This window comes from Miniopterus schreibersii (genome assembly GCF_964146895.1).
Source record: "Miniopterus schreibersii genome assembly, chromosome: 4".
NCBI lineage: Eukaryota > Metazoa > Chordata > Mammalia > Chiroptera > Miniopteridae > Miniopterus > Miniopterus schreibersii.
The window spans coordinates 67109974-67124951 of record NC_138105.1 but is presented as its reverse complement, the minus strand read 5'-3'; the positions used below and the strand labels follow the sequence as shown (position 1 = coordinate 67124951).

Here is a 14978-nt window from a genome sequence, read left to right as displayed (position 1 = left end):
GCCCTTCTGGGTGAGGAGGGTCCTGGCTGTTTATGTAAAGGTTTGCCTAGAACCTACTGTGTACCATGCATGCCCTCTGCTGGGTGCTGAGGACCCATGACACCGTGTGTGCTCTGATCAAGACAGACCCTTCCCTCAGAGGTCACAGTCAGTGGCAGAGGCAGGCCCTTGACTAGGCAGTTAACCAATGGGTGATTAGAGCTTTGATGGTGGGGGGCATTAAATGTGCTGTGTGGACGGGGTCACCCAGCTCTGGTAGACCAGATGCAGGCCTCATTCCTGGCTCAGATCGCTCCCACCCCTACCTCGAAGGTGGCTGTGTTCCCAGTCCATGTGGTCACTGCCATGCATGGAGGCAAGAGGTCATCTCCAAGGAGACATGGGCAAGAGGCCCAGAGAGGGCAGGGCTGGCCAGGGAGTGGGTAGCAGGTCCTCTGCCACCATCCCCTGGGTCCTGGACAACCCAGAGATGTGCAGTTCTGCCCAGGTCACACAGCCCTGGGCATCCTGACATGTAGATTCACTGAGCACCTGTTGTGCGCTCTGTTTTTAATAAAGATGGGAAAACAGGCCCAAAAGTACAGGTTCTTCCTTGAGGTCACATGGGACATGCTTGGATTCATTCCTGGGTATGTATGAGTCCAGTGCCTGGGCCATCAGCAAAACACCCACTGTGTCCTGGTAGCATTTTCTAAGGGCCCACTGTGTGCCCTTCTGAGCCAGAGGAGGTTACACTGCTTGATTTCACATCCATGTTGATGCAGAGCATCTCCTGTGTGCCCCATGTAGTGTTGGGGTGCCAGGGATCACGCCTCATGAAGCACCTACTGTGTGCCTCCCACAGTTGGGGCTGTGGGAAGGGGAGATATCAGAGTATCTTGTGTTTAGCAGCACCTACTATGTGCTCCATGTAGAATCCACATCCAGACATTCACAGAGAACCTACTGTGTGTCCAGTGCTTTGGGAACTCTAGTGCAGGCCTCTCCAATGCTAGGGGAGGTGGCATTATACACTGTTTTGCCGTGGGGCGAATTGAGGTACAGGTTGGAAAAGGGTCAGATCACCCAGCCAAGGGAACTGGGGAGAGGTGGGGAAGTGACCCTCTAAGGCAGCCATAGTAGGGCATGGATAGGCCACCTTAAAAAGTGAGTTTCCCTGAACCCTTATCAGGGGCTCCTCTGGGCTCCCACAGCTGCCTGTGTGGCCCCATCAAAGCCCCTGTCCTTTGCCCCACTGGGCGGTGAGCTTATTGAGGGTGGGGCCTGTCTGTGTCCAGTCCAGTACTGCTGTGTCGCTGGATGATTTTAATTTGTAGCAGTTTGTCCATTTGCTCTGCCCTGACCCCCTTCCAGGCCTCCTGTAGCATTGTGGGTAAGGACTCATCCTCTGGACCCAAACCCTGGTTCTAGTTCCTGCTCTTCCTGACCTTGGACAAGTAACCTCTCTATTGCTGCGCTAATCCCTTTGGAAAATTGGGGTGCTGTTGTGGTGACGCGAGCAGGCACAGCGCTGGGCATACACTAGGAGCTCCATAGATGTTAGCTATGGGAGTCATCCTGAGCACTAATGGTGGAACAAGAGGCATTTTCGCCAGGGGTAGGAGTAAATGGGGCCCTTGGCTCTCCAGGCGGGCCTCCGCCCCTCCCTGGAGGCCTCTCCAAGCTCCCAGAACCCCGGGGGCCTCCGCGTTCCCCGCCTCAACCTTGGGAGTTTTCAAACCCGCACCGGGCAGCAGCACGGCCGCGATTGGCTGCGGGGCGGGGCGCCCCTCCCGCCTCCCCCACTCCCCCCACCACCCTGTGGATCGGGTGTCTCCGGCCTGGCATGGTGGCCCCATCTGTTTCCAATCTGGGCCTGCACTCCGCCCCCTCCTCAGGGTTGTGCCTGGGGTGGGGGCGTCTGCCACCGGGTGCCCCATTCATGCCCCCGGACCCCAGCGGGAGGGCAGCCTCTTTGTGCCCGCGCCCTCCCCCACCCCTGGGACTCTGTCGGGGGCGCGGCCTCTGCCATCCGGCTCGGGCTGGGAGGGACTCTGCCCCTTAGCCGACCTCCATTATTTTGTGTGTTTGGGGAGCCCTCCGCTGCGGCGTCCGGCATCCAGCCCCTTCATCCGTTGCCATGGTCACGACCAGCACCTGGAAAGGGAGGGGGAGCAGAATAGGGGTTCCCTCTGTCATCAGGTTGCCGAAGGGGGGGGCCTCAGGGTGCTGCCTCATGCATGTGCATGTGGGGTACATAGTACCCCCCTTGAAGGCTTCTCGCGCACAGGAACCCGGTGGAGGCTTCAGGGCCCCCTGATGGGGCTCCCCCGCGGGCCCCCCGCCCCACTTCCGCCCGTAGCCCCGCCCCGGCCCCGCCCCCGGCCGCGCTCCGGGGCTGCGGCCTCTCCCGAGCCCCTCGCTGCGCGCGGCGCTGGCGCTCAGAGTGGACGGGGACCGGGGACCGGCTGCAGCGGGGCCCGCGCCCCACCTCTGAGCCGAGCCGCGGGGTGAGTGCACCCAGGACCCTCTCCCACCTCGAGGGCCCGCCTGCGCTGGGCTTTGTTTCCCTCCCTGTCCCCCCCCCCCCCCCCGGGCTCCCAGGAGGGGGTACCCTCGCGTTCCTCACCCACCCCGCCCCGTGCGGGCCTGGCCCGGCCGAGCTCCGGGGACAGCAAGCCGCCCGGTGCTTCCCACTCAGGCCTGTCGCTCTTACTTTAGAAAACTCCCGACCGTTATGCTCCGCAGGCCCCCTCCCGCCTCGGCCCCCAGCCCTTCTCCTCCCCGACCTCTGGGGGCGGAGCCAGGCGGGGCAGCCTGAGCTGCCCGCCCGGGCGCTTTGCTGGGGGGCTTCTGCGTCCTTCCTCAGGGACTCGGACCTTGGACCTTGGAGGAGGCGGCTGGACCATGGCGGTAGGGTGGGGGATATGCGACTGGTATCTCTGCTCTTAGCACCCCTCAAAACTCACAGAAAGTTTCCCACTCTCCATTTGTCCCTGTGCCCTTCTCGCCAGTGGACCCCAGGTTGATCCTGTGTCTCCTTGGGGCTTTAATAAACTCGGGGGTCAGGCAAGCATATCAGCACCCCGTTCTCACCTCCCATTTCTGACCTCAAGCTCCATGTCTTTGTACCCCCCGTTATAACCCACCAAACTACTGTTACTGCCCAAGAGTCCAGCTTCCCAAGATTCCTTCTTATCCTGGGCCCCTCCAAAGGAACTCCCTGCAACTCTCCGGCAAGGGGCCCAGCCTCCCATGTTCTGCCTGCCCCTCTCTGAGTCTCATTTCTACCACTTAAGACTCAAGTTGACCGCCAGAGCAGATGTAAGTTACAGCTAGCAGAGTGCTTATGTTGGCCTCCCCTGCCTGCAGTGTCTCTCTCTGACCTCAGCTTCCCCTTCTGCAATGGACGTGACCACAGGAACGATGTGGGTAAAGTACCAAGTGGGGCCAGGCATACAGTAGGCATCTGTTATATGCAGGGGACTTGCCACATTACCAGGGTGAGGAGAAGGCTCCCATCCTGGAGGATGACAGGCCCATGATGGGAGCAGAGCTGTGAGGGGGGGACACAGGGTGCTGGGGAAGCCCAGAGGGGGTCCTGATCCAGTCTTGGGCATTTGGGGGGGGCTTCCTAGAGGAGGTGACAGCTCAGCTGAGACCTGATGATAAGTGTGAAGGCTGAGGTTTGGTGGGGAAGGAGGAGAGATGTGCTGGGGAAAGGAACAGCATGAACAAATACCACTGTGAGCCAGAGGGCAGTGAGTAGGGAAATGGGGCAAGCAAGGCACTAGGGGTGCCACGCGATGGGGTCTGCAGTTCTGGAGGCTGTTAGGAGTCTGGATTTTAATGGATGTAGATGAGACTCGGAGGAGATTTTAGAGCAGAGGAGGGATAGAGTAAGACACAGCTACTCCCAGCTCCAGGGGTGTGGGTCAGAGCTTGAGCTGAGGAAGGGTCCTGGGATTGGGGGAAGAGTCCAGAAGGCACCAAGGCTTAGCCTGGGGTGGAGGGATCTGTGGCTTCAGCTTGAAGGATGAGTTCACAGGTGGTCCAGCTGGGGAAGGGTGTACTTGTTAGAGGGACCTGTGTTAAGAAAGGCCCAGAGACCCCAGGCAGACCAGTGCATTCTGGGAATGGAGGTAACCTTTGGGAAGAGGCCATAGGGTGGGCCTAGGGTCAGATCCCAAAGGTCCCACAATGCTGAGCAGAGGTGCTGGGGAGCCCTGAAGGGTGTGAGCAGGGTAGGGGTCAAACTTCTCCATGAAGCCAGTGTGAGGGGCATGCTGGCAGGAGCAAGCCTGGCGGCCTGGGCACTCAGGGAGTATGGACTCTGGGTTCGATTGAAAACCGGTCTCTCACCTTGAATCCCAGCCCAGCCCCCTCCGTGCTGTGTGATCCTTCACAAGCAGCAGCCCCTCTCTGAGTTTCAGTTTCTTCATCTGTGAAACAGAAGGAAGCTCAAGGAGCATTTAAGAGGGCTCGGCACCTTGGGACACCCAGCTAGGATTGCAGATTCCTCCCTCTGGGGCTGGGCCTGTCTCCCTCTCTGCTCTGCCCGTCCGCTCATCTTGGGGACAGCACCTAATACAAATGGATATTGTTAAAGGCAGCTCCCTCGCCCCAGTCCTAGATGCTCCAGGAAGGTGGTAGGGCTGGCCCAGCACTGTTTCCCACTGGGGGAATGATGAGGCCCACCAGAGACTCAGAGCTGGAGCTTGGACCCTGCTGGGCACTTTGGGGGCAGTTATCCAGCGAGGCTAGAAGCCCAGCTCCTGCCCTTAAGAAGGTCTGGGGCTTTTTTCTCAGGAAACTCTGCTCGCCCAGAAGGGAGGTGGTGGGGAGGGAGAAGTGTAGTGGGTGGATGTGAGGGCAGAGAGGTGGTCCAGTACCCGGTGTCCTCAAGCCGCACTGCCAGCATCACCAGCCTTCCCTTCCCCTGGCCCAAGGCCATGAGAAATCTCCCGAGGGTCAGAGTTGCACAGTTGAGCCCCCAGACCCCCTATGACAGGATGAACCCTCAGGTGGGGGCAGGCATCCTCGGGCCCCAGGAGACCCTGCCTTGTACGGGTGACACAGAGCCTGTTTGCTTTGCAGTCCTGGGTCATAATCACCCCTTTATGCTCCCTGCTCTGCGTGGGTACACAAGGCTGACTCTGGGATCGCGTGACCCATGCCCCGGCGCCTGGCTGGAATGGGTGCCCACTCGTCCCCCATTAGCACAGTCTGGGATCCCCCAGTGGCTGCCCAGGAAGCTGTATCAGGCCCTGAGGGTCATTCACTGTCCTGAGATCACATACTGGCCAAGGAAGGACACAGTCATGTGATTAAATGTGGGCTCTGGACCAAGGTCCAGAGGACCCAGCCCTAGCTGGGGACCTTGGGCAAGTCCCCAGGGACTTCTCTGTGAGCCTCAGTTTCCTCACCTTTGAAAGGAGGGCACAAACCATGTTCCCCCACAGCCCCCCAACTGGCTGCTGGGAGCAAATGGTGGACAACTCAGTCCCTGGCACAGAGGAAACTCTCTTCTGATGGCTGGACAGGACCCTCCCTGGACCCTGGGTTCCAGGTCCCGAAGCTGCTCCTTTCCTTCCTCCCTACCCCTGGCCCAGCCTCATTTGCTGCCCATTATTTCCTGCAACTCCCACGGGAGGTTGTTCCCTTCTTTACAGTCACACCATCTTCCCAAAATTCAGGGATTGCGGCATCATGCGGCACCAATGCACCTGCCTCAGTTTCCCTTTCTTGACAGTGGCAGGGCTGGTGTTGCAGGCTGCTTTCCTGAAAGAAGCACAGGGAGGAGGCTTGGCTGGATGCCAACCTGGCCACATCTCCCCCTGCCCAGAGCTGCCTAGGGCTCCTTGCTGTTCTGTGTTTCTGCCCTGATCTCTTCCCATCTCCTTCCTAGGACCTCTAGGTACTGCTTCTTGCTGTTTCTTGTGTGGATGACCCTCCCCCCCATTCCCATTCACCCTTTAATTCTCAGCCAAATAATAATATTAACATTAAATCTGGAGGCAGAGGGAACAGGCAATGCAAAGGTCCTGGGGCAGGACCATACCTGTTGGAGGAATAGTGAGGAGGCCCATGTGGCTAGAGCAGGTGGGCAAGTGGGGAGAGGTCAGGGAGGGGACAGGGGCAGGTCATATAGAACCTTATGGGCTGGGGAGGACTTGGGCTTTTACCCCAAGGGAGGTGGGTAGCTCAGGAGGGCAGTGACAGAGGAGGGATGGGATCTGACTCAGGTGCTCACAGGTGTCCTCTGGCTTCATGTTAAGGACAGACTATGGGGAAGTGAGGGTGAGAGTGCATTGGCCCAGGTGGGTGATGATAGGGCTGGACCAGGTAGAGGCAGAAGAGGGAAAAGTAACAAGTGGGCAGATTTGGGATAGATTTTGAAGGCAGAGCTGACAGAGCTTTTTTATATTCTCTCCAGGTTCCTTGCAAAAGACCCCACACTTGGGGTCTTTTAGAAAGTGGTCGTTGGTAGGAGGGTTGTGGGCTTTGTAGGGTCTTAATCTCTGTCATAGCAAGTTCCTCCAGCCTGCATGGGGGCCTGAGAGACACTGTCACTTTTTGTCTTCTGTGTGGTGACTGACCCTCTCCTCTCTGAGTCTGTCCATGCCTCTCACCCCCATTCCAGCTTCATCATCCAGGCCTTGACACACACTGTTCTCTCCCTCCCCACACCAGACCCCAGCAGGCTGGCCCTGAGGGAGTTGGGAGCTCATGGCTCGGCCCATCCTGCCCAGATGTCAAGAAGGCATGGACCCAGCAAGGCTAGGGCTGCAGGAACCAGGGGGTAATTTGAAGCTGCCCTGTTTAGAAGGCGCTGCCCCTGGCTCCCATGGGGTGTGGACAGTGGGGGAAGCAGCTGTGTCCGGGGCCCTCCCATACACCAGGCCTTCTGTGCAGCTGGTATTCTAGATGAGGAGACTGACGCTGGAACAGGGATGTCACTCGCTCGAGGGTCCATGGTAGGCTGGGCAGCCCTGGATTTGAGCCCCTCTGTGCTGCAGGTGTGCTATGCTGCCGTGGTTTCCCCAGACGTTCTCTGAGGGCCCACCCAGCTAACCAAAGTGGTCTGGGCCAGAGTCCCCCTTCCCAAATGTGGTCCAGCAGATGTGCGTCTGTGGGTAGGGCCAGCTGCTGTGGTCATCCTGGCCTCATCTGTGCCTCTACCTTCCTTGTTTCCACTTTTAAAGGGCCCATGGCAGGGGTACGAGGTGAGGGGCTATGCTCAAGGTTCCAGTTTCCCCAACTACCCAGTCCCCAGCTGGTTGTGTCTGAGTGTGTATTATAGTCTGTGTACATGCCTATCTGCATGTGTGTGTAGATGAGGGGGATACGGCTTTGCATGTTTCGATTTATTTGCCTGGCTGGGTGAAAGTGTGGTTTGTTCACTGCGTGGCCTGTCTCTGTAGCCTGTGTGCACACATCTGAGTCTGGGGTCTGTGTGTTAAGTTTACCTGCCTGTGCACCACCCCAGATCTGACCTGACTCCATATTTATATTTCACTGCAGCCCAATCATGTACCTGCATTGCTTGCCTGACTATGACCCTGTGTGTGTCTCTTGTCTGGCTGTGTGTCTGGCTGTGCTAGTGGTCTGACGTATGTGTATTGTTTGTCCCACTGTGACCCTGTGTGTCTGAATATGTGCATCCGAGGTCTGATTTTGTACCTGTCTGTGTTTGTGGTCTGACTGTGTACAAGTTTTATTTGCCTGCCTGTGACTCTGTGTGTTTTGGCTGGTTGTGTATCTGTGGTCTTGGTATGGACCTGTGCCTCTGATCTGTGTGTTTCTGTATACTGTGGTCTGATTACCTATATTGTCTGCCCTGCTGTGATCTCGTGTGTGTCTCTTGTCTGCTTTGAGTCTGTGGTCTTTGTGTGGACCTGTGCCTCTGATCTGACTGTGCTAGTGGTCTGGCCATGTATGTGTATTATTTGACCCACTGTGATCCTGAGTGTGCATTTTATCTGACTCTGTGTGCCTGAGATATGATTTTGTGCCTGCCTGTGTTTGTAGTCTGACTATGCGCAAATTTTATTTGCCTGACTTTGTGTGTAGCCCCATCTCTATTGCCTGACTGTATGCATACATCTGTGACTGTTTCTGTCTCTCTGTCTGTGGTCCAATTGTGTGTCTGTGACTGTCTGTGGTTTGACTGTGCAGGCATCCTTCTTTGGGTCTGTTCTGACTGCATGTCAGTTACTGGTCTGACTGTGTGAAAGTTGAGCCCCCCTACCCCCACCTTCCATCCCAGTTTCCCCATCCTCCACCCTGGGCCATGACCCAGCCACCACCCAGTCTCCCCTGGGGCCGCTCCATGGCTGGGCGAGGTGACCGCAGCTGGGTATTTTGGGAGCAAGATGACAGGGGCTGCCCCATCATTATGTGGCACCCATCCCTGTGGTCATGGCCCAGACCCACCCAGGGCATGGCCTGGGGTGGGTTCAGGGCTGACCTGGCCAAAGGGCCTTATCCTTGAGTCTCTCCCTGCCCTTCCCTAGCCCTCTGCCCTGACTGGCCAAAGCAGAGACTTGGGGAGGAGGCCAGCCCAGGGTTCTGCCCATGGGACGCGGGACCCTTCTGCCTTTAGACAAGTTTAGGTTCTTGTGGGAGAAACAGATGCTGAGTGATTAGCATACCATTTAATTTACAAACTAGGGTATATGTTGTGGAGGATGATCTTAGTCACTTCTGAGGCTGTGGGATGTGGAATGGGGTGGGAGGCTGACCTTCGAGGGGCAGTGAGGGTTCCGGAGGAAGTGACAACTGAGCTGAGACTTGTCATGTGGTAGTGGGGGGAAAAGGAGACAGCATTTCTGGCAGAGGGCACAGAAGGGGCAAAGACTTGCAGGGGAGACTGAGCTCATGCTGTGTGGCTGTCAGCAGAAGTGGCTTCCTCTGGGGGTGATGGGAGCCACAGCAGGTGTTAGAGCAGAGCAGGGATCAATAGATGTGTGTTTGGAAGATCTGATTGGTGGCCGAATAGGGCCAGGTTGTAGGGACAATCGGCAGTGTTAGCTGGTATCTCATTCTTCCAGAGTTCCACGCTATGAGGGGAAGAAATTAGGTGTTCAGAGCAAATTCTAGAGCTGGTGTTCAATCCTGGTTTGGGGCTTGGCTGGAGTCAGGGCTTCTGTCCAGGTTTGGGGGCTCAGTCAGTGTTGGGACTCAGCTGGGTGTTGGGGCTGTTTCATTTTGGGCTCCTATAACAGTACCAGAGACTGGGGGGTTTCAAAACAACAGACATTTATTTCTCATGGTTCTGGGAGCTGGAAGTCCAAGATCAAGGTGTGGCGGATCTGATGTCTGGTGAGAGTCCGCCTCCTGGCTCATAGACATTGTCTTCTTGCTGTGTCCTCACCTGGTAGAAGTGCTCTGTTATCAGGGTACTAATCCCATTCAGGAGGGCTCCACCCGCATGAGCTAATCACCTCCTAGCGGCTCCAACCTCCTAATACCGTCACATTGGGGGTTAGGATTTCCACGTGCCTTTGGGGGAGGGACACAGACATTCAGTCTGTAGTAGGGCTCAGCACTTTCTTTCTACCCCATCGTCACCCTGTGACCCTCCCCCATTGTCCTGTAACCCTCTCTTCCCCATCCCCTGGCTCTTCCTCCACCCCCCTGTGATCCTCCTGCTGCCTCCCCCAGGGAGTCCTCCGGGATTCCCCTGCTCGCCTCTCATGGCCCCTCTGTTGTCTCTGCAGACGCTGCCTCATTTGACGTGTGGCTCGAGGCCTTTCTGTGAGGGACTGGGGCCACCCCCCCTCCAGGGCTGAGGTTGGAGGTTGCAGGTCACTGCTAAGCATGGCGCCTGCCTGGGGCCCTGGTGCAGCGTCTGTGATTGGTCCCATGGGCCTCCTTGTGGTCTTGCTCATCGGCGGCTGCGCAGCAGAAGGTAAGAGCCTGGCATAGGGTGTGCGGGTGTCTGAGTATGCATTTATGTGTGCGTGTGTGAACACATGTTGTCCCCAGGGCTCCTGGATTTGCCAAGTGGATCCTCTGTGCTCCATGAATGTTACTGAGTAAAATGCCTACTATGCACTGAGTCCTGAGAGATTCAGAGGCAAATAATAATGACGGTATTAATAAAGCAATAATGGTAGTGATGTCAACGATGCCTGCTTCCCCAGCATCAACTCTGCACCAAGTCTAGTGCTAAATACAGACTTACCTGCTTCATCTCCCTCCAGCCTCTCAAAACTCAGCATGCCTGTTCAATTACCTTCCACATTTTCCGATGAGGGAAACCTAAGGCTCGGAGTAAGAAGGGACTTAATTGAAGTTCCTCATTCCTGAGTGAGCCACAGAGTTCACCTTCCCTTGCTGTAGGTAGAAACACCAGCACCCTGGTGACAGATACACAGGCATCCAAACCTTTCCAGGCAGAGCCAGAGGAGGTTTCTTAGGAAAGAGAGGGCATTGGAGTTGGGGCTTTGTGGGTTTGTAGGAGTTCACTGGTGGAAAGGGCATCCCTAGTGAAGGTGCTAGCACATGCAGTTTGGATAGGATAAGAGTCAATTGTGGGCACACCACCAAGACCCACCCCACCATGCAGGGCCTAGAGGAGACATCACTCAGACCCATGGGGACACAGAGTCAGTCCAGAAGGGAAAGAAGCTGGGATCTTTGATTAGGCCAGTTTTGCTGAAGACCTGCTGTTTGACCTTGGGCTTATGACTCAGCTATCATTTCCTCCTTGATTGAATGAGACTTATAACATTATCCCCATCCCAGCATCCTTGTGACAAAGACACATGATAAGCCCCTGCATGCTGCCTGGTACATAGTAGGCTCACAGTCCCAGGTTACCACAAGCATAATAATTATTGCAGCTGGGTGAGAACACCGGAGACACACTCCTCCTCGTCCATTGGTGCTTTTTCTCGTTTTCATGTTGTTTTTTAGTAAGTGCCTAACAGATCAGCCACCATAATCTGATGAGATGAATACTGTTATCATTATCCCCGTTGTACAGATGGGGAAGCTGAGGCATAGTCAGGTTACAGTACACCCAAGAAGTGGCCATGCTCAGATTTGAACCTGGGCCGCCTGGCTCCAGAGCCTGAATTCCCCACTATGGTATGAAGCTGCCTCCAGGCCAGAGGCCAGAGGCCAAAGGTCAGGCGTGGCTGGGCTGTGATCTGTCCAGTTACCACCTAGGGCTCTGTTCCCTGCAGTGGAAATGGTGGAATAAAGGTACTAAGAATTTTAGTTTTTCATTCATTTTTTAACACAGGGTTTTTCCCTGTGGGCACTGCTGATGTTGAGGTCTTGTCATTCTCCATGGGGGGCCGTCCTCGCCACTGTGGGGGGTTAAGCAGCCCCCACCCACTCGATGCCAGGAACACCCCCAGTGTGACAACGACAGATGTCCCCAGAAAAAGATGTCTTACCCCCATTTGAGAACCACTGACTTAACTTACACTGGTTGAATAAATGATATATTTACTGCTTGGCATTTTGCTTCACTGATAATTACCAGCCTTGGCCATGGTGGAGCTGAGATCATCCCTGTTTTCAGGTGGGGAAACTGAGGCCACAAAGTGGCCATTGTGATGAGGGATAGAGATCACAGAGTTCTAGACCTAGGCTCAAATCCTGGCTCAGTTTTGTGACATGGAAGGGACTGTTCTCATTCACATAAGCACCTGTTGTGTGCCAGGCGTAGGTTTAGACACAGGACAAAACAAAAGTCGCACCCCCTTATGGAGCTGCTAATACAGAGAGGGAGAGACACTAAGTGTGTTAGATGGTGGACATGCCCAGGAGCAACAAAAGGGGGAAGGGAGATGAGGGTGTGGGGGGTCAGGGAGAGGTCACAGTGAGTAGGTGGCATCCGTGCAGAGACCTAGAGCTGAGGAGTGCACCTCACTGGTATCTGGGGAAAAGTGCCCCAAGAAGAGGGGCTAGCATGTGCAAAGGCCCTTAGGCAGGACCATGTCTGGTTTGTTGGAGGAACAGCCAGGAGACCTGTGTGGCTGGAGCAGAGAGCGGCAGGGAGGGCAGGTTGTGCAGAGCTGTGTGGGCTTGGGGAGGACTTGGGCTTTACCTCTCTGGAGGTGGAAGTCCTGGAGGGCTGTGGGTAGAGGAGGGGCTGCACCTGACTCAGGTGCTCACTGGCACCCTCTGCTGGCTGCTGTGGGGAGGACAGACCATTGTGGGTGATGGGAGGAGCTGAGGGACCCGGTGGACCATGGTGGGGTGTGACCTAGGATGTCAGCTCTGGCATGTAGCAGGTGTTCCCTTTGTAAGTCCTCATTTATTATTACTGTATTACTTTAGGTGTTGGTAGTGGTCTAGATTCAAACCCAGGTCTCCATCTTTAGGGCTGGGACATCTCCACCCCAGTAGGTGGGTCTGTTTAGCGGGAGCCCTGTCATCTGGGGCCCAGCAGAGGGTCTGTGGGCACCATGATTGGCATTGCCAGCTTCAGGGAGTGGCCCAGGTCCTCGGGGGGCCATCTGAGGTGGGGGGGCTGTCAGGCTGCAAAGAGCCTGGGGGAGCAGCTGAAGTGTTCACAGCCGGCGCCAAGAGGAGTGATTTGTGCTGTGGAAATGGCTCCTGGGCCTGTGGGGCCTTTCCAGGGTGCTGTGGGCCGGCCCAGGCAGAGTGGAAGGAGACGGTGGGTGGGTCTGTGAATTTGGCACCAGATTCCTCTCTGCAGAATCTGAAATGGAAAAACAGAAATCAGGCCTTTCCCAGCCTTTGCACTGCTGGCCTCCCCACTTGGAAACTCAGTCTCTTCATCTGAGCCTCAGTCTCTTTGTCTAAGAAATGGGGACCCCTGGAGTGCTCTTAGTAATGAAAACCCACAGCCCAATTTATCAAGACTGCTGTTTGCAGGGCCTGGGAGCCAGATAGGATGGGGTTGGAATCCTAGCTCTTGGACTATCATGAGCTGGGTGACCCTAGGCAGGTCACTCACCCTTTCTGAGCCTCAATTTTGCCTGTGACGCAGGTGTAAGAATAGTGCTGAGCCCCACCAGGCCTAGCACAAAATGAACACTTGCTGGCGTGGACCGCGCCCATACCCAGTGCATATTTCTTGTGTCTGGGCTCCTTTGCCAAGAAGAGGGGAGAGAATGAGAGAATCCGAGCATCCACAAGGAATTTTCTAGTGGTGGATGCAGTGGGTAGAGAAAGCTCTCCAGGGCTGGCTGGGATTTTGGAACCACCTGGAGAGAGGCAAAGAAGGCGACTGCTGCGGGGGGGGGGCAGGGGGGCGGGGAGCCCAGGAGTGAGTGGGCAGCTTCACTGGGCCTGGTGTTAATGGGCGTCAAAGTCAAGAGCCCTATTTTCTCAAGGGTCCACTGGATACAGAGGAGGTATGGTGGCGTCCTGGGGAGTGGGGGCTGCCCACACCCACCCTACCCTGTGGCACATAGCCAGGTATTTCAGCCCAGCCGGATCAGGGCTGTGATGGGAGACGTCCAGGCAGTGGTAGGGACAAAGGGGCTCTTGACCTCCTGCCATAATCGAAGAAGGCTCCCAGGGTAAGTGCTGGCCCAGCTGAGATTGGAGCTGCCAGATGAAGGGACTCCAGAAGGAAGGAACAGCAACGCCCCACGTGTCTCCTTCCCTGGATTGGTGGGAGTAGGGGGTGTCCCCAGCTCCGATAAACAGCTGTGCCTCCTGCAGCTGCTCTGCCCTTTCGTCCAGAGGCTCTGAGGGAGTATTTTCCCAGAAGTAAGATTCCTGACCTGGCCGTAGTGACTTTCCCTGTGACCTTGGCTGAGGACCCATATGGCCCCAGTTACCATTCCTGAGGCTCAGAGGAGGGGCAGCCAACAGTCAGAACCAGGGAGGCGGGCCCAGCCCAGGGCTCTGTGGAGCAAAACATCTAAGTCAGGCTCAAGGCCTGGAGGCGATAAGAGCATAAGATGTGGTCTTGGGGACAGAGAGACCGGGGTTCAAATCCGAGTGTTCTCATTTCTGAGCTGTGTGACCTTGTGCAAGGTTGTTAACCTTCCTGAATCTGAACAGTCCCACCCGTACAATGGGATTAAGTCACTGCCTCAGAGGCATACGTAGGAGTTGAATGAGGTCACACATGCTGCATGCAGTGGGTCCACTGATTTTCAAGAGAGATGGCCAATGTAGACACATGCCACATCAATGGGAGCAGAGCCCTGAATGAGGGAGGTGAGGCAGGTCAGACCCCTGAGATGGGCATTCTGTTTTGTTCAAGCCTATCCTGAGCCACGTATGGGATAAACTAGGGCCTGTGGGGCACCCAGCCTTGGAACCTGAGGCTTCCTTGAGCTTCCCCAGGCTCTGAGCAGCTAGAAGTTTCCAGCTGAGCCCTTATGGCCCTCTGCTCTCCCCACTGATTTTGGGGGCTCAGAGGCCCGGGATTGCTATAGTTTGAGTTGCTTGGCCCCTTTCTGCCTCCCCTCAGACCTCAAACTTTTACTTAATAGGTTTCTTTAATCAGCTTACCTTTTTATTCAGTCCTTTAAAAAAATATTTTAAATTGATCTTTGAATAGTTCCAAATATTAAAAAGGTACCAAGGTATGAAACCTCCTTCGTCCTGTGTCCAGGGATGTGGTTTTTGTCCCTGGAGGCAGCCACTGTTTCTGAACATGTACATACACACACACACACACACACACACACACACACATGACACACACATATGACATATACACACACTCTCTTTCTCCCTTTTCATTTTTCTTATCACACAAACAATAGCATTCATACACTTTTTTTACCCCTAACTTTTCCCCATTTCATGATATCTCTTGCTGTTTTTTCCCTAGTAGTTCATTTGAAAAGCATCCTGTTCCTTTTTATAGCTGCATAGTATTCCACTTCATGGGCATTCCAGGATGCATTTAATCACTCCCCTTTGCTTGGATATGTAGGTTATTCCCCTCAGGACCTTTTAAGTATGTTGCAGCCCTTGAGTCTGGTGGTAAAAATCTCGGAAGTAACTGAATTCATTTTATGGGATACATTGTAGCATGACTGTGAATG

At 55.4% G+C, this 14978-nt stretch overlaps 1 protein-coding gene across 8 annotated transcripts in view; it reads left to right on the top strand.

The window, feature by feature from the left end:
• The window catches only part of PTPRS (protein tyrosine phosphatase receptor type S), a 99279-nt gene that overhangs the window by 29355 nt on the left and 54946 nt on the right, over window positions 1–14978 (top strand). For 7 of the 8 annotated variants that reach the window (XM_081137205.1, XM_081137204.1, XM_081137203.1 and 4 more), the window contains exon 2: window positions 9702–9892. In XM_081137205.1, coding sequence (XP_080993331.1) covers window positions 9802–9892 — 91 coding nt within the window. In that variant the 5' untranslated portion in view covers window positions 9702–9801. Of the gene's footprint in view, window positions 1–2372; window positions 2490–9701; window positions 9893–14978 lie in introns of those variants that run through there. The other variant, XM_081137199.1, reaches the window with a different exon arrangement.